This window comes from Barbus barbus (genome assembly GCF_936440315.1).
Source record: "Barbus barbus genome assembly, chromosome: 7".
Lineage (NCBI taxonomy): Eukaryota > Metazoa > Chordata > Actinopteri > Cypriniformes > Cyprinidae > Barbus > Barbus barbus.
Window position 1 is genome coordinate 25,307,567 of NC_136735.1, and position 19,805 is coordinate 25,327,371.

General features: G+C 39.9%; 1 protein-coding gene across 1 annotated transcript; it reads left to right on the top strand.

Annotated features, from left to right (window-relative positions):
• Positions 1 to 841: 841 nt before the first annotated feature.
• On the top strand, positions 842 to 19,123 carry LOC306872349 (neuronal acetylcholine receptor subunit alpha-3). Its single transcript, XM_079420860.1, has 6 exons — positions 842 to 1,043; positions 8,329 to 8,468; positions 12,044 to 12,088; positions 14,098 to 14,207; positions 14,402 to 15,461; positions 17,973 to 19,123. Exons 1-6 carry the CDS (start codon positions 986 to 988, stop codon positions 18,096 to 18,098), a joined length of 1,539 nt encoding a protein of 512 aa, XP_079276986.1. The 5' UTR covers positions 842 to 985; the 3' UTR covers positions 18,099 to 19,123.
• Positions 19,124 to 19,805: the final 682 nt, after the last annotated feature.

Consider the following 19,805-nt stretch of genomic DNA (forward strand, 5'->3'; position numbering starts at 1 on the left):
GTAACTGAAATGGTTTGATTAGCAACATTTTTCAAATATTTTTCAAATATGTTCATATTTTTTCACACAGAAAGTTACAGGTTTGGAGCAACATAGGGTGAATAAATGATCACCGATTTTGCTTTTTGGGTTGACTATTCCTGTACAGGTTATTCTGTCAGCATTACACTGTTCCAAAACTACTTATTTTTTCTTCTGTGAAACACAGAAGGTGAAATATTGAAGAATATACAGATGAGTTTTTCCAGGAATTAATAATAAATGGTGAGCGCAAATCACCGTATTATAAAAGTGGTCCAAATGAAGTCTTCTGGAGCCATTCAATAGCTAAAATGTAAGTTTCTATTCACTGAAAAGTTTGAAGCCTTGATGAGAAAGAACAGTGATTTCTGAATGAGCCAGCTGAACGAGCCGGATCGTATCAAATCGATTGAGCCATTTCACAAAACTCTTAATGATTTGTTTGTGAATTAGAATTTTGGACTGTTTATCACACAAAGCTATCATATGCCTTTAGAAGACAATAATTATACATGAACTACCTTGCATCTTGAAGCGTCTTCAGTCACCATTCATTTGCAATACGCGTGGAAATAAACAAAAAGTACATTTTTCAAAATGCCTCCTTTGGTGTTCTGCAGACAGTCTAGCTGGACGTGAAAGACAGCAAGTTGGGTAAATGATGACATAACTGTCATATTTGCAAATACTACCTCTTTAAATTGCTGTATAAAAGACACTGTAATTGTGCGGCTCATTAATTACACTTGCTTGAAGATGAGCGTGGGGAAGGATGCGCGCGCCCAGGGGGAGGGACGAAATCAAATCCACCTCACGCGCTCCTTCTGCTCGCGGAAAGCACAACTCCAGTCACACAACCGGGATCCACAAACATCCTTTCTACAGTTTGTTCCTTTTCGATTCTTTTACGAATTTGTTACTTTCTTTTGGAAAGGGAGACTGACTTCCTTACCTGCGACGCTCGATGAATTCTGCGGGGAGAGTCACTTTGCTTTTTCTTTTAATTGTCCTGGTAACGCAAGGTAAGTTCCACTGTATTCAACATATTTATACATTTTATAAACACAAAAACTTATAAAATATAATTTGCTCTGCGCCTCTTTTGCCGATTGACTTCAATAGTCAAGTGCGAAATAAAGTATTAGCTCAGTCATATTAGTGTCAGTCGTGAATTAATGAACAATCATGCTCTAGTCTATTGTCCTACCAAGTTTGTTAAAGGGCATTTTCTCAGTTCTCTCATGTAATTTAAAGCAATACTTCGCACAAAATGAAAATTCTGTCGCATTCACTCTTATGGTTTTCTAAACGCGTATGACCCGTGAAAAAGCAAAAAGATGTAGGCTATTAAGCAGAATGACATCCCCAGTAACTATTTACTGCAGTATATGCAAAAAGATGCAACTAAAGTGAATGGCAATCGATGGCTACCAGTCACGAATATTCTGCCCCTTTTTTGCTCCACGTAAGAAACTAAGTGGGAAAGGGCTTAAACAAAATGGTGATAAATAATTCATGACATAATTTTTGGTTTTGTTAATGCAAAATATAGCCTAACACAAGTTGACTGTCTTAGGTTTGTGCATTTAAATTAGTAATTAGTCTGTTGGCGTGACCGTCACATTCACTTAGTATCTGTATATATTTGAGTTATTTTGTTTTGATAATAATCTTAATAACGATTTATGCCAAAGCGTTACGTTTTAATATAGTCAAATCCGTTCTTCACGCTTTTGGCGTGCGCGCGGAACGCGGAGTTTCGGGCGCGTATTCGTCTCGCTCGGGAGACACTAACTGCGGGGAATCCGAAGGCTATTTTAGACAACAGCAATAGCACAATTTTGTTTAAACACTTTAAAGCCTTTTTCGGTAGAATGAAACCGGTAGGTGAGCCCAGTGGCATTGTTGTAATGAAATGCGTGGTAATCACTTAGTTTTCCACTTTCTTCAACATCCGCTTGTGCGTCACAGCGTTGAAATATTTACAGTCTTCTCGACTCAAAGAAAGCTGTTTACGTTAAATTAGCAACAAGTGCACGTTTGGTCGTTCTTGTTTGGTGTAGCTGATAAATCTGGATCTAAATAAGAAATAAGAGGCTTCACTTTTTAGTCACTGCCATGCAGTGTGAGTCATACATTTTGGAGATAAACTTAGAAGCAGGCACACACTCAAAGGAAACACACCGTTTTCATCCTGTTGAGTTTTCACATTGCTAAATTCCTTATGCTGTTCTGAGCACGGAAAGGAGAAGCTGTCTGAGGATGAACTTGTGTTCAACTCCAGCTGTATGTCATTCTTGCTGCAAGCATTCTCTCCATGCTGGACTGATCATAAGGCCACTGTATGAAGTGAGGAGCAGGAAAGAGAGAGAGAGATGTTTGGAGAAAGACACCAGGTCTATGATTTCTCAGGAGATATGCACAAATACAAAGGTTTGGTAAGCACTATATATTTGTGTGCCAATGATTTACAACGGAATGGTCATTAAATTATCCATTTATTATCATCGATGAGGATGGACAGCTTATTTTTGTTTGAATTGTTTTTATTTTATTATGTTATTTCTTTTATCACCTGCTGCAGAGTTAGACACAAGATCAATCAAATTCAGATTTTGTAGGGTTAGATTATGAGCTATATAATCCCTTTGATGCAGCTGCCAAAAATATGTATTTTGAGGCAGTTTAGTTTAGTTTTACAATGTAAGGCCGTGTTTTTTTGTAGGTAAGTGACAAATATAGTTTTGATCGTGTAAAATAATGTAATGACTAAAGAAAGACTAAATGAGCATTAGAAACTTTTCTGTCTCACACACACACTAAATTTTATACTTGAGAATACTGTATATATTTTTAAAATATATTTGTGAACATTGCACATTTGTTTTATTTTAAATGCAGTACTTACATATAAGTATTTATATGACTTTTCCAATTCTAAACCAAAATTTTGAATATTATGCTAAAATACCTCATATATCTACATTTTGCGAGACAGTGGAAACCTTGGTTCTTCAAATAAAAAATAAATATTTGAAAGTTTATTATTATTATTTTATTTTTAGTTGTTTTATCTTAATTTAAAGCTTGTTTTGTCTTATTTTCAGAGCCTTGAGAACAAGTGTGAACTACAACAAATGCATCGATAATACCTGAAGAAAAGTATTGCTAACCTGCCTGAATAAAAGAAACATGGAGTTTATTCTAGGGTGCCAGGCACTCTGGTTGTACCCCTAGGCCTAGAATATCTGCCTGTTTCTTTTACTTGGCACCTCTTTTGTGATCCATATTACTTTTGTCATACAAAAATCACAAATATCAACTATAAAATATAATAAACCAATATGAAAGTATCTGTGAAAGTGATATTTTCATTGTATTTGTCACTTTATGCAAAAAGAACATTTATATTAAGTTATACATATTTATTGCAGTTTTTTTTTGCATTTTATTGACATGTTCACACCAGGTGTTGCAATGCATAATACTGGTGAATATATATATATATATATGTGTGTGCAAATTCATACTGTAGGCTTTACACATATACAATGTTAGATCTCTTCCAGATCTCTGGGGAGGAACATACTCTGGGGAGGATTGCTCTTTTATCCACCCAAGCGCTCTTTTTCTATAGCTTCACATCTGTGTTTTGGCGCTGAGGAGAGAAATCAATGAAGTTCCAGCAGGGAGAACGGTTATGAGAGGCAAACCCCTCTGCTCCAAAAGAGAAAAAGAAAGAAAGCTAGAGAAAGTAAACAAAAGAAAAGCGAAAATGAATTTCTTCACCTCAAGAATGGGTGTAAAGACATTTTGAATTGTTTCCCGTTCTTTTTCTTTCTTTTTCATCCAAGCTTTGCCACCTCTATTACTTCTGCCTTCCTGAGGCTGGTTTTTATAGATGATGTCAAAGGTCTTAGAGCCCCAGGACCCTGCAGTTGCACAATTTGATGTTTCACTGTGATATGAGGTAATGCTCCAGTTCATATGTAGGGTGAATTGAGAGAAGAAATTATGATTGCCCTAAGTTTGCCTCGAGACTATCAGAGAAGCTTACCTTAGAATGGATAACAGTGCTGAAAATATGAAGATTTCCAGGTGGCTTAGTGTCATTCTTCCTGCGTTCAGAATTAGTCACAAACTCACATAGACACACGTCACCCATACTCTTTGTTCGAGATAGCGTGCACATACACATGTGCACCACATGCACAGACAGTGACGCATGTCCTGACAGCACCTCACACACACAAACACAAGCACACAGTTTGCTGTGGGGAACAGGCGTGTGTGTGCTGCTGCAGGCTCAAGTCTCTGGGCAACAAGAACAGCTCACCTGTCTGATTCTATCTGTAATGCTTTTCCTCCACTGACAGAGAAAAACACTTAGTGTCCCGCTCACTTTGAGAGGAAGAGCTCTCTCTCTCATTACTTCTAAATGAGGGCATATGTGCTCAGCAGCAGTTCATGAGTGACTTACACACATGGCTTTATATTATCACAGATGACTCTTTAGTCTTTCCAACTGATTGAACATTCTTCATCACTGTTGCTGCTGTTTGTGTGTTTCTCTGATCTTCAGCAAACCGGTTTGGATAATATGTTATTGTACTAGCAAGGTCGGGTGGTAGGCCTATTGTTAAAAAAATATATAGCATTTCTATGATATTTAAGATGGATATCTTGGCTTTGCCAAAATGTTTAATGCAAGAAAAATCCAGGGTAACACTTTATTTTAAGGTGTCCACATGTTATGTGTGCTTACTATTATAATATCAATAAATTATGGAAGGTTACATGCAAGTAACCCTAAGCCAAACCCTGATCCTAACCCTAACCATATAGTAAGTACATGTAGTTAATTAATATTACTCAGTTCAGAAACGTATAATTACACTGCAAGGGCACCTTAATATAAAGTGTAACCAACTCCAGTTATAAAAAAACTAACTATATTTTTGCCATTGAAATGTAAAATAAAGATGCTATTGATGCTATAATATTTTTGTAGTATCACTAGTAAAATCATTGTTCATACCTTGTGAATATTTATATATATCACCAATCCCTTTAACAAAACTCTGTTATATGCCTTGTTGGAGTTTCATCATACCCTGTGCTCAGGAATACAAATTTACAAATAATGTGTAAGGCCACAAGGTGTAACATCTCTGTTAGAGGATAAAGGAAGTGCAGCACATGCACAATCTCAGGTACTTTATTTTTTCTAAAAAACTAATTTCAGTAAAGAGGGAAAAAATTCCACAGTGACTCATACCTTTTTTTTTTTGATGTAATTGCAATTTTAATGGGCTTCAGTGCTGAATCCAGTGGACCAAATCAAATGTGTTGGGTTTAACTGTTATGAACTGTAATTTTAACGTAAGTACCGCTGCTATTTTTGACCAGCCTCCATTCTCATTGTGGCCACTAAGAGCTCTCTTGCATTTACGATAACATCTTCTCTGCTCCGTTCTTACGTTTTTATGTGAATTGGACTCTGAAATGAATAAATACGATGTAATTGCCAGATTTTGTGAGTAGTATCTTAGACATGAAATGGATCCTGTTTTATTTTTGTTTTTGACTGAGAGTGTTAATACAACATATCATCAATTGGCAAATATTTCCTGCTTTGTAAGTTTTAGTAAATACTCAGAATCATCTCAGTTATGTAGAAGGAGGGAACGGAGCTGTTATGTTTAACGTCTGAAAGGGAACTTCCAAACTCACTAGACAATAATGTATAGTTAAAAACATTTCTTAAAAGAGATTGTGCACCCAAAAGTTTACTCACCCTCATATCAGTGTGTATATTTGAAAGATATTTATTTTGATCATACAATGGAAGTCAATAGCAGTAAACTTGTTTATCAACATTTTTCAAAATATCTTCTATTTTGTGTTCTTCAGAAGTAAAAAAGTCAAAGTTTGTAACAGCATGAGGGTAAGTAAATCAAAAAAAATTATTTCATTCATGGTGGACTATTAAGTTTCCCACCAGGGTCTGTTTAAGAGTTCAACTTTAAGAGACTTTTTGGTCCATGTGGACACTGTTCTACTTTAATTTAAAAGGGTTATCTTAAGTTTGATGGGGTTCAGAAAAAATAACTCTAAACTTCAACTCTCCACTTTGTATCTTATGTATTTGAATGAAGGTTAAGTCTGTTTAATTAATGGAAGCAGGGCCTTGCTATCCTTGGCTAACCCCATTAACGGAGGGGGCCATTGGAGAGTTAACTAGTTGAAGTAATTAGAAGAGGAAAGTAAGAGCCATACATGCGTGAGACAGCAGCATTGAACTCTCAGTGTACATGAATGTGTTTGGGTGTTTAAATTCATGGCAACTGATTTTCTAAAAGACTCACTGCATTCAGTCCTATTCTATTTTTGCTAGATGTTTACAGAGGTCATAACTGCAAAGGATTGTGTACAAAATGCAGCTAAAGTCAATCTATGGAGCAGTTATATCACCGAAGCTTATACGGGGCATAATGTCCCCGATTATGATTACATTATTTCTTGAAACCACATATAACACAATTCAGTATACTTTCTCCACACATCTTGTGTTTTTCACATGACAGCTACGCTATAGCATAAAACTTAAAATTCTTAACTTAAATCTTAAAGGAACAGTTTACCCAAAATTGCTGAACGTTTACTTACCTTCGTGCCCTTACCTTCAAGATAAATTTGACTTTGCTTGTTCACTGGAACAAATTTGAAGAAATTTTGCATTATATCACTTACTCACCACTGGATCTTTTGCAGTGGGCCATCAAAATGACAGCTGCTAAAAACATTACAAGTTGGCGGCGAAAGCCTCGTGGTTAGTGTGCTGACATATACAGTGCAACTTTGCTCACGGCGATCCGAGTTCAATTCCCATTTCGAGGTCCCCTCCCCTCTCTATGCCCAATGCTTCCTGTCACCTCTTGACTGTCCTATCTGAATAATAAAGGAATAAAAAGCCCATAAATATAACTTAACTTCAGTCCATTAAGTGTAAAGCTGAGTGTTTGTATAATATTGCATAATGTAAAAGTTTGTACAGTATCCATAATATTGCTTTCTTTAGTGAAAAAGATGCCTCGTCTGAATCAGGAGAGAAATATGCACATATCAAGCACTATTCTAAACAGATATGATGGTGGATTTTGATGTGAAAGCACAACAGGCGATGGACTTTTTCACTTGGAGGAAGTGTTATTATGAATTATTATGTATTTATGTAATTATTATGTATTTGGCCAGAAGCATTAGTTTAAAGTTAAAATGCTTTAATAATGGATTTGTTTCTTACAAACACAGATTTTTCACTTCACAAGGCATTAATTGATGGACTGAAGTTGTGTTGATTACGTTGACTATTGTGATGTTTTTATCAGCTGTTAGTACTCTCATTCTGATGGCACCCATTCACTGCAGAGGATCCATTGGTGAGCAAATTATGTAACTTACATTGCTTCTGTTTATACTTTTTGCATCAGTAAAGTCAAACGTCATATGTGATTACACTTTCGACCAGTATCCTATTAGATTTGCCTTAAGAGAAATTGGTGTAAACAAGTTAAGTTCAAAGTTACAAACTAACTAGTCCTATGCAGTGAAATATTTGATCACGTTTAAAGTAAAAGTCGACCTTAACCTGTTCTTGAATTCTCCCGTGTTCTTTAGCATTCCTTCAGACATGTCTAGCTCCATCAGAGTGCATTATTTTAAAGTGATTCCATTTTCCACTTGACCACACCTGGTCTCTTTGGTAATAGTTGATGATGACCTCTAACCTTGAGAGCTATGTTTGGTGCACTTAGAGAGTCTGGTAGGACAGTGGCTCTGACCCTGAGGAATGTGCTAAAAGCAACACATATTTACAAAAACACACATTCAAAATATAAAGCAAGAAACAAGAGTGTGGGCATAGCCACAAAAAACAATGCAATTTTGCTTTATCAAATGCATTAATATAGCTGACCACATAATGCTGATTGTTTGAAATTGAGGCTCTTCAGAATATACAGGTATAAAATTATTTGACGATTTTGAGATTCTGACAGAAGACAACAACTGTTGTTGGACGACTGGCAGCTTTGTCAATGGATTGTGCACTGGATATCACTCAACCACTGTTGCTGATGTATAGCACTCCTGATACTGAATATAGCATGTGCCTCGTTCTCTGTAGTTCCTATTTCGCCACACACTGCATTATGAATGAAGCCTAACCCTGGGTCCCACCCAGTGCACTGCATAATAAAGTACATTTCTATTCCTGTGCGTGTGTGTTTATCTCTGTATGTGCAGATTGTTTCTCATCTAAAGGAGAAGACAGGCTGTTTCGTCGTTTATTCAGGAGGTATAATCAGTTCATTCGGCCAGTGGAAAATGTGTCTGACCCCGTCACAGTGGAGTTTGAGGTCTCCATCTCACAGCTTGTTAAAGTGGTAAGAAAACCAGTATCCACTGCCTCAAAATACTTAACCTGCTTCTTGTCCAAACATTGGGTTTGAGATGAGATTTAAGCCATGTAAAATTGTTTCTTGACCTGAATTTCTATTAGTATTACAAGGGTTACACAATATATTACATTATTAACCAATATTAGTGTTTTTGAAGTATTAGCCATTATTAGAATTTTTTATATTAATAAAAAATACTGGATATTGTTCATATTGTACACATTTTATTTCCTATTTTTACATTTAGATTTAATGTTCCATAATCTAACATTCAAAACCAATTGAATGTTAAATGTAATTGTTAGCAAATCTCAATATGAATACATATTTTTCATATTGTACTGTACATTATAATGTTGTGATGCCTAAATTCACTTTTGCATTTAAAACAATGGATTGTTTAGGATTTTACTTTTTATTATTTTTTGTAACATTTATTTAGAAAACAAATGTTGATATTGAATATTGACTATTATCTGACATAATATAAACTTATCAATAATGGCCAGACTTTCATTATTTGTGCATCTTCGTGAATATTTTTCTAAAGAATGGACTCTTACGAATCACCATATTATTTTATGCTTGTTAAAAGAATCAAGCAAAGCTGAGAAAATAGTGTCAAACACTAGAGGATTCTAGTCCACATTAGTTAAAATGTACAAATTTAAGCTCAAACAAATACAAGCACAAAAGCACTTTTGACGTCTTTATAAAGATAATAGTGTGTGGAAAAAAATGGAATTTCTCCACTGTGAGTGGAATTCTGTGCTGTTTTCAGTTGTTCTGAAGGCTTTTTGTTTCATTTACTGTGGTCAGAGAGAGCAATTGAGTTAAAAGCCTTAGTGCCCCACTGTTACAGGAAGTAGTGCAGACTCTGTGCTTTCCCCGGCGTCATACAAATCAGCACTTCTCTTAAAACTCCTGGATTAAATTTCCACTTCACCAGGGAAAGCGGCCAAGATTATCAGCACACCTTTTATTCTCGCTTCACAGAAACAGACACCTGAGAGATTAACAAGCCATAACCCACCACTCTAGAGAACATATTCCTGGATTATAGATTATACTGACTGACTCACTCACTCACTCACTGTCACGTATCCTGTGGGTGTGCCCTGGTTGGCCACCAGATGTCACTGTCTTGTCTGAGCACATGGGGTTGTGTTGTGATTGTTCCATGTGTTCCCCGGTTGATTGTTTGACCCCGCCCTCCTTGTTATTCCCTAATTGTCTCAGTGTGTACACCTGGTTCCTCCTTGTTTGTCTCCTTTAAATGATCCTGGTGTTTGCAGTCCTGTTCGGCCACGTTGTCTAATGTGATGTGCAGTAAGTCCTGTGTGTTTCTAGATCCTGATCGTTGTATTGCTTAGTCTGCCTGTTTTTCCCCTCGGGGGAATTTATGTTGTGTTTTTGTTTCTTTTATAATTAAACCACCATTTCCCTGCACTTGAGTTCTCGCTTCATTTCACTGCACGTATCATGACAGAACGTGGCCGACACTGAGAACTCAGCGGGGAATGGATCCACACCATCCTCCAGCCGCTAACGTGAGGAACCCTCGCTACTCACGGATCCTCCAGGTCAGGACGCTGCGATCCCTCCGTCAGAGGGGCACTGACGTGAGGAGATTTGCCCTGACGTTCTGTGAGGCAGCAGAGGGTTTGGGCTACAACGATGCGGCTCTCAAGGACTTTTTTAACCTGGCCCTGGAGGAGCCACTCGATGAGGAGTGGATGAGGGGGCTGGGCCGCTTGACTTTTGGGGAGTTTGTGGAGTTTTTGGCGCATCTCCAAGCGGCGGTGCCCACTCACAGCGCTCCCGAGGCGGCCGTGCCCGCTCACAGCGCTCCCGAGGCGGCCGTGCCCGCTCACAGCGCTCCCGAGGCGGCCGTGCCCGCTCACAGCGCTCCCGAGGCGGCCGTGCCCGCTCACAGCGCTCCCGAGGCGGCCGTGCCCGCTCACAGCGCTCCCGAGGCGGCGGTGCCCGCTCACAGCGCTCCCGAGGCGGCGGTGCCCGCTCTCAATCCCCTAGTGGTGGCCGAAGATGCCGCAGCGGCGCCCCGCTCCCGGAGACGGAGGAAGAGGCGGAGGAAGGCCTTCTCCGTCCCACAAGGCCAGGAGGCTACCCAGGAGCTCACTGCTGGCCAGGAGGTCGTGCCAGAGCCACCCAAGCTCCTCGCCCTGCCGGCGCCACCCAAGCTCCTCGCCCTGCCGGCGCCACCCAAGCTCCTCGCCCTGCCGGCGCCACCCAAGCTCCTCGCCCTGCCGGCGCCACCCAAGCTCCTCGCCCTGCCGGCGCCACCCAGACTCCTCGGCCTGCCGGCGCCACCCAAGCGCCTTGCCCTGCCGGCGCCACCCAGACTCCTTGCCCTGCCGGCGCCACCCGAGCGCCTTGCCCTGCCGGCGCCACACGAGCTCCTCGCCTTGCCGGCTCTACCCGAACTTCTCGCCCTGCAGGCTCCACTCGAGCTCCCTACCCTGCCAGAGGCCGTTCCTGAGCTCACTGTCTGCCCTGTCACGGCCACAGAGGCCGTTTCTGAACTGACTGTCTGCCCTGTCACGGCCACAGAGGCCGTTCGTAAACTCACTGCCTGGCTTGTCCCTCCGGCCCCACCCTGGCCGTGCGCTGGGGTTCCTGTTGGGCCGGAAACCCCCTGGTCCGTCCCTCCGGATCTGTTCTGGTCTCCTGCTCTGCCTTGGTCTGCGGGCCCCCTGCCTCTGCACGGGCCTGGCCCACCATCCCTCCCCCTGATCCGTCTCTTGCCCACCTCCCTTCTTGACATTTTGTATTTTCATTTTTCATGTTTTTGTGTCGTCTTAGTGTTGCAGATGGAGCATCTGGGAGCTGCTCCTTTGTTGGGGGGTAGTGTCACGTATCCTGTGGGTGTGCCCTGGTTGGCCACCAGATGTCACTGTCTTGTCTGAGCACATGGGGTTGTGTTGTGATTGTTCCATGTGTTCCCCGGTTGATTGTTTGACCCCGCCCTCCTTGTTATTCCCTAATTGTCTCAGTGTGTACACCTGGTTCCTCCTTGTTTGTCTCCTTTAAATGATCCTGGTGTTTGCAGTCCTGTTCGGCCACGTTGTCTAATGTGATGTGCAGTAAGTCCTGTGTGTTTCTAGATCCTGATCGTTGTATTGCTTAGTCTGCCTGTTTTTCCCCTCGGGGGAATTTATGTTGTGTTTTTGTTTCTTTTATAATTAAACCACCATTTCCCTGCACTTGAGTTCTCGCTTCATTTCACTGCACGTATCATGACACTCACAGGATTAAGGAAAATTTGCTCAACAACCTTTTTTTCAGATTTTTCTTGTGAATATGTAGGACCTATTAGTACTGTTGAGGGTACTGTGATGAATGACTTGAAACTAGTAGATGAAAGTACTCCAAAGTACCTCCAAACCCCTTTTCTTGTCAGACCTCTCTTTCCCATTAGACAAGAACTGTATTGATTTTATGGCCAGAACATGTTCCATTCTAAATAATAGAGGATGGTTGTCTTTCTTTTTTTCTGATTGTTTCTGTCTTTGCCCCTGACTGTGTCTTTCTCTCTCTAGGATGAAGTAAATCAGATCATGGAAACAAATCTTTGGCTGAGACATGTAAGTGATTTTTGTGTGCAGCATGTAGGCCTTGTGCACATGTTTGTGTTAACACAAAGATCTAATCTTCTTTGGGCCTGTTTACACCTGGTCACTTCATGCGTTTTCTTTGATCATGAAAAGACCAGATGTAAATGCCCTCCAAAACGCTTTTGAGACACATTTAAATCCGATCGCTCAAACCACTTCAGGAGGTGGTCTGGGCCGCATTCCAGATGAAACTGGACAAGTGTGAATGCATCCGGTTGTCGAAACCACATATGCAAGTTTTACTCCTCCCAAAATATTAAAATAATACACGTGTGAGAGCATTTTAAAAGTTATATGGCATGTTATAGTCAGATATGACAGCGCTAATGCAACACACATCGCCGCGGATGAGTAGCTGAGTATCTCTTCAGCAAGCCGATACGCAAACTGCCACAAATGAAACTGAAAGTAATTCACAGAGGCTCAACACACAATCATCTTCATTAAAAGTAGTGAGACTAACCTGTCTTTCCAGTGCTGATGCCGCGCTCTCTCCTGTTGCGGTCTTTGATATTGAAATTAGCTGATAATGAATAAAATGCAGCACTTATCTGCTCTTTCGTTAATGTGAACTCCTTTAAATTTACATATAGCGTGGGAATTGAAGACTGGATTTCTATCCGTTTTGCGAAGACACATTTATGTGGCCAAGTGTAAATGGAAACGTTTTAACAAATCAGATAGATATCCGATCAGAGAAAACACATGAAGTGACCAGGTGTAAATAGGCCCTTTGTGTCTCATACCCCTGCCAGTAAGAATGTAACAAGAAAATGTGTATAGCATAAACATACAAAGGATGGGGTTGAGTAATGCAGGTGAAGAACAACACAGTAGGCTACATATATACATGGAGCAGATGAGTAGGTGGAAACAGGACACCATGAAAAAGAAAAGTTATGTAAATAATAAAAAACGTAAAGGTAGCACAGTAGTTAGGCCTATCTCCAAACATGAATGGAAAGAAAGAGGTTAAAAAGATGGTAATATATGTGCAAAAAGAGTCTAGTCTAACTAGATCAAACATTTCCCTTTTTTTAATAACCAGCAGAATAATAATAAACTACTGTTATTTCACAGTCAGCAAAGATTGTTTTCTTAGTTATTTAGTGAACTTATTTATTTAGCAAACCTATTTTTCATCCTCTAGGCATGAAGATACAGTACATGCAGGAAATGAACTTGGCTTTATATGTCTGAAGTGCTATGTTCTTATGTCATACTGAAAATATTTGTGTACTTTATTATTCTGTGTGACTGTCTGCTTAGTTATTACTTAGATACTGTACATGTTTTCAGTACTACAATAATGAGTACAACATGCTCCAGAATTACTGTTGAACTTATTGATTAAATCAGCATATTGTGTTTATAGTTGAGAGTGATTTGTGTGTGTGTGATTCATTGTGTGTGATACATTGTTACGAAGAGTGTGTTGCCCTAGCTGAGGAGGATTCTGGATTTGGATGAAAATTTGTTGATTTTTTTCTGAGAGTGTGTATGTGCTTTTGTTAAGCCCTGTAGTATTGTTCAATAAGTCTGTGTAATGCCTGATAGCAGGATGCTTGATATCACTGAACACAGAGAGATCAGCAGTCCTAATAACATATCTCTACACAGACATGTCAACAAACAACAAAATGAAACAGAAATGGGCACAAAAGCACAGCTCTGCAAATAGACTATTGTACACATTTACACCTTAGTATAAACATTTGTTTACAAGCCTCAATAAACAACATGCCTGCTCAAGCAGAAAATGTGCTTTCTTTTTTCACTGCTGATGGAGAAATGAACATACAAAAATAAAGGCTGTGAAAGGGCACAGATGACAGATGTACACATACAAGTGTACAGTAGTTGCCAGATTAAAACTGTGTCATTTGTATGGGCACCAAAGTTTGAAGCATTTGCATTAATCTTCATCTTATGGTTTAAGCATAAAATTAAAAATGTATTTTTATTTTATTTTATCATAGATATGGAATGACTACAAGCTGAAGTGGTCACCTGCAGAGTTTGATGGAATTGAGTTCATCAGAGTCCCATCAAATAAAATCTGGAGGCCTGACATTGTACTTTACAACAAGTGAGTGGAGTCTTCTAACCTAACTTTCAACTTCTAGGAATTTAAGTTTATAGTAATTGTGGGCATATTTCCAGGTCATTTTTTGTTTTGAGGCAAATGAACATGATCAGAGCTAGCACTCTGAGAAATGAAACATGAATGCAAATATGAAAGAATGAATGTAATAACATTCAAATGTTCTTTTTCTGACACAGTGCTGTTGGGGACTTCTTGGTGGAGGACAAAACCAAAGCTCTTTTGAAATATGATGGAACCATCACTTGGGTTCCTCCTGCAATCTTCAAATCATCCTGCCCTATGGACATAACATACTTCCCCTTTGACTATCAGAATTGCTCTATGAAGTTTGGCTCCTGGACATATGACAAGGCCAAGATTGACCTGGTACTTATTGGCTCAAAGGTAAACCTTAAAGACTTCTGGGAGAGTGGAGAGTGGGAGATCATTGATGCACCCGGTTATAAGCATGACATCAAGTACAACTGCTGTGAAGAGATCTACCCAGACATAACCTACAGTTTTTACATACGGCGACTGCCCCTCTTCTACACTATCAATCTTATTATCCCCTGCCTCCTAATCTCCTTTCTGACAGTTCTCGTCTTCTACCTTCCATCAGACTGTGGTGAGAAAGTGACATTGTGCATCTCTGTACTCCTCTCTCTCACTGTGTTCCTTCTTGTCATTACGGAAACCATCCCGTCCACCTCACTCGTGATCCCTCTGATAGGCGAGTACCTTCTCTTCACCATGATTTTTGTCACCCTCTCCATTGTCATCACCGTCTTTGTATTGAATGTGCACTATCGCACCCCTATGACCCACACTATGCCTAGCTGGGTCCGTACCGTCTTCCTCCGAGCTTTACCCCGCATTATGCTCATGCGTCGACCTCTCGATCTATCAGAGTCATCTGGAAAAGGAGGAGTAGAAAGTGGGGGCTCGTCCGGGACTGGAGCAGGACGAGGAGGAGAGGGAAAGAAGAGGAAAAACAGTGGATCTCAGCAGGGAGCAATGAACTCTTTGGAATTTGGAGAAGGGAAAGCAGCATTAGAAGGAAAGAAAGGCGGATGCCCATGTCACCCAATGAAAGAGGCAACTGAGGGGGATTGTGGGAAAGTGAGTCGTCAGTTGAGTCCACAGGCTATTAACACGGTCGTGGCTTTCTCTGTGGTGTCACCGGAGATCAAACAGGCTATTGAGAGTGTGAAGTACATTGCTGAGAACATGAGGAGCCGCAACAAAGCCAAAGAGGTAAAGTGATTACCATTCAGTCAATCGACTCGGTACAACACATTGACTATAAGGAATTGTGCTCTCTGGATAAACACACTGCCAAAATTATTATTCCTTGACATGGAATTTGGATCCACATGCAGAGCTTTTCCATCCCAGCAGAGATTAGTCACATTAGAGTCAGCTGGGCAGCAAATTGTACTTGCGTGTCTACTTGGGCTGATGGCCCCTATGATAGCAGAAGTCAAATTAGGCTTCATGTTGGTGTAAGCTTTTCAGTCCTCAGTTTTTTCCAGCCATCTGTGTATATCCTATTCACAGGATGGTGGGAGTGACATCTCTAGGCCCATGGAAGGATCCCTTTTTACACAGGGAGTTCCACGGGGCTCTGTTTTGCCAAATAGTGACAAAAAGCACCGGAATGTGGAACCATGTAATGTCTCCTAGAGCAGTGGTTTTAAAACTTGTTCCTGGGGACCCACAGCTCTGCACATTTAGCATGTCTCCCTAATTTACACATGTGATTCAGATCATCAGCTAATTAGGAAAGAGCTCCATGAACTCAAATGAGTGTGTCAGATAAGGGAGACATGCAAAATGTGCAGAGCAGTGGGTCCTCGAGGAACACGATTGAAAATCACTGTCCTAGAGGGGTGTAACTAGTTACACAAGCTACACTTCTTAGAATTACTGGTGGTCTTTTTTCTCCCATTATACAGGTCAGCATGTTCTGATCAGAACAGACAATACAACTGTTGTGTCTTACATAAACTAAATGGGACCTCTGCGCCAAGCAGGCACGGACCTCCTTTACAGGGGAGGACCTTACGTCAGGGAATGGCATCTTCAAGGGTGAACACAGATCTTCTATGTCAGTATAGGTCTCTTCGAATTGTGCGGAAATGTGAGGTGTGAGGTATACCAAAACAGATCAGTGTGCTTCTCTAGGAAAGATGCATCCGCGCATCAGTGGCCCAAGGCTATTCATTTATGCATTTCTTTTTGTACCATCAAAAACATGGTATGCTGACATCATCAAACTTCTATTAGAACAGCCTTGGTGTTTCCTATTTGCGTACAGATCTGCTCAGCCAACCAAAAGGGGAAGTTATGCATCCCTGACCAGAGCTTTGGGCTTTTGAGGTCAGTGTTGTGGGCTGAGTGTTGTTTCTACAGTTCATAATGGTAAAGCCTTCTCTACAAAAGTCTTTCTTTTTCATTCTTTTTTTAACAACTGAAAGTCTTGCAGGACTTTCAGCATATCATAAGGAAATCTGTGGGGTTCCCTTGAGAGATGTGAGGTGCATCACATTAACTATTCAACTGTATGTCTAGGACCTTTCAGATTGTTTGATCAACTCTTTGTCTGTTTTGCCAGTCCGGCTCATTGTACATTTGCAGCCTAAGAAACATCTCTCTCTCACTGAATTGTGGAGGCTCTTGGCATGTAACAGCCTGAGGGAGTGCACAGTCATTCAACTCGTGGGATGGCTGTTTCTGAGCTGTCGTATTAATTTCTGTTTTATATTTGCTAGATTCATTGGGTGTGAGCATTGGTCCTGTAGTCAATGTGTTGCATAGAGCAGAGCAACTATATATAACTATGAATACATAACAACTGTCCCAGAATCAGGGGAACAATGTTCAACACATCACAGTCCCTCTCCACCTTAGCTACCGTAAACGCATCCTTGAACGATAGGAATGACGTACACAGGAGTATTTGTATTCCTGCCTGGTGGATGTAGCTACCTGGCATCACTGTGTGTTAATGGATTTTCAGGCACCCATTTCTGGTCTGATTTCCAAAAGTCAATGTGTTGTACCCTGTTTCCCTCTGGGAAAAGTAATTATTTGCTTAACTGTACCTTTACTCACATGATAAGGCATGCACCCAATCTGTCACACGTCATAATGTCTTCATAATAAACAACCGCATTGCCCATTGGATAATGGATATGACTCAAATTCCAACATCATGTCATGCTTTGGCTGTAATGCCATCACAAGGACAGGTTTTTCATCACAGACATCTAGCATAAGCTTACGGAAAAGACTCAGCTGCTCTCAGTGGAAATGTTTACTGAGTGCTTCACTGACAATAAGTGCTTTAGATCCCTCAATGGAGACATCACACTTTGATATGGAAAGCCTCACCACTTCATCCTTCATCTTCACTTGGCTCAGAGCCTCACTACTGAATCACATTAGCATTGTAATGCACCCAGTGCCTAAATATGTGGAGAGAAAATGTTTCGCGTAGCTCCGCTTATAGTAGCACAATATAATTTAGCTTATCCCCGTGTAGTGTGAATAAAGCATTCTGGACAGTCAGCAGACCTGCTTTTCACTCATTCTTATCATCTCCTTGCCATTTTCTCCTCCATTTACCTTGCTTTCTCATGTTCAAATTTTCCTTCTTTCTCTCATTTTCTTTCCCTGTTACCTCTAACCTCTCTTTTCTTTCATTTATTAACCTTCCATCTCTCCTCTTTTTCTCTGTTTTATTGTATGCCCTTTCTCTCTTAGGTGGAGGATGATTGGAAATATGTTGCCATGGTGATTGACCGTATCTTCCTTTGGGTCTTTGTGCTGGTGTGTGTGCTGGGAACTCTGGGCCTCTTCCTGCAACCTCTGATTGGTTTCTTCTCGTAATTAACTATGCCAGCTTGCCTGTTCTAACTAATAATAAGTCACTGACATGCTCCATATTTAATTAGTATCACAAGTGTTCGGTCACTACAACAAAACTCTCCTAAACTATATACTGGTGTCCTTGCGCAGCAAATAAATAAGCAGGTGTTCTGTTTTTCTCTCTGCCACTCATCAATTGAAGACTCAAAGACTGCTTTTTGTCTTTTTAACAATCAATCCCTCCAAGTGAACTTTCTAATCACCATCTATCCTGAAGCACTGAAATGTCCATAAGAAGACTAATCAGACTGATTGGTGTTCTGTGTCCACTGCTCAAAATTAAATTTTTACACAAAATATCTGATTACACACACTATATGTGGCGTTTTATACCAAACAACATGGCCATTTTCTCTCAACTACTTGACAGTCACTCAGGAAAATCTGCAAAAGACAGTGACGGTGTTTTTCTTGCCAGTGGGAATAGAGTAGAGTAAATCCAGTTTAAACACAAAGAAATGTGTTGTGTAGGTTAGTTCCCCAAACTCTTCAAGGATAAACAGTGAGCCGTGCAATTATGGGATGAAATTAGTCAAGAATATGGGTGTTCTATAAATAAATTTGAGTTGTAGCATGGCTGCACTCCAGAATAAAAATGACTAATCAGGTCCCATTTATGCCAAATAATTTGTTTAGAATGAGATTAATTAATCAGTTTTTTTCCTCAGTGTGTCTCATCCCTATGATACTGCATTTTTTTTTTTGTTGTTTTTTTTTTCATTTGAAGCAGATGGTATTGACCAAGATGTCTAAGTCCTTAACTGTTTTTAGTGGTGTGCAGGCTATTAAAATGACTGCTTTCCCTCCCTTTCTTACACTCATGCTCTCTCTCTTGCTCCATCAGCAAGAGACATAATCCCCTCTTTAATATCACCATTTCAGGTTTTTTTTTCACTTCCACTTGTCAGCTTCTGACACTTTTGTAAAACCGTTTTTAAACAGATGTCTTTCAAATAAAAATAAGTTATTTTTTTGTTGTACACACTATGATCTCTGTCTTACTGCCTCTGTGTTAAACTCAGCAAGCTATGAGTATATTTATGTGGTGTGTGTCTAGGAAACGCACATGCTTATCTTGGTTTGGCTGCTATAGCAGAGGTTGAAAGTGCCTCTGGTTTTATGTTTGGTTTTAGTAGCATTAGGTCTTTTGAAGTAGCAGCTTTTTATAATCATTTCCTAAGTGTAAAAGTGGTTTCAGAACTATCTGACTTAATTCTAGCACAGTTGTAATCCTGTACCAGTGTTTATGGTGTGTAGGAATGACAATTTTTGCAACTTAAATGCAACATAGTGATTTCGCAGATCAGTCTGCAAAGATTAATCATGTGCTATATTTATGTATACTACAAAATTAAAGTCTTCAATATGACTTCAGAGCAGTTCAGAAACTCAAAAAAAATAATAAAGATAAATAATTAGATACATAAATTTTCCTAGTATATTATGTCAAATGTACTTTAACCTTGCAGCAATTCATTTATAATAAAATTTTCAAATACTGCATGAAAATTATTAAAAAAAAATAGTAAATGGTTAATTGAGGGCACTCAAAGTCCCTAAACTGTCATAATTTGAGAGAGAGAGAGAAAGGCAAATGAATTACAGTAGAAACACTAAGACTGTGATGTGTCTCTCTTTTCTAGCACTTTAGATACAGTTGCTCCTTTA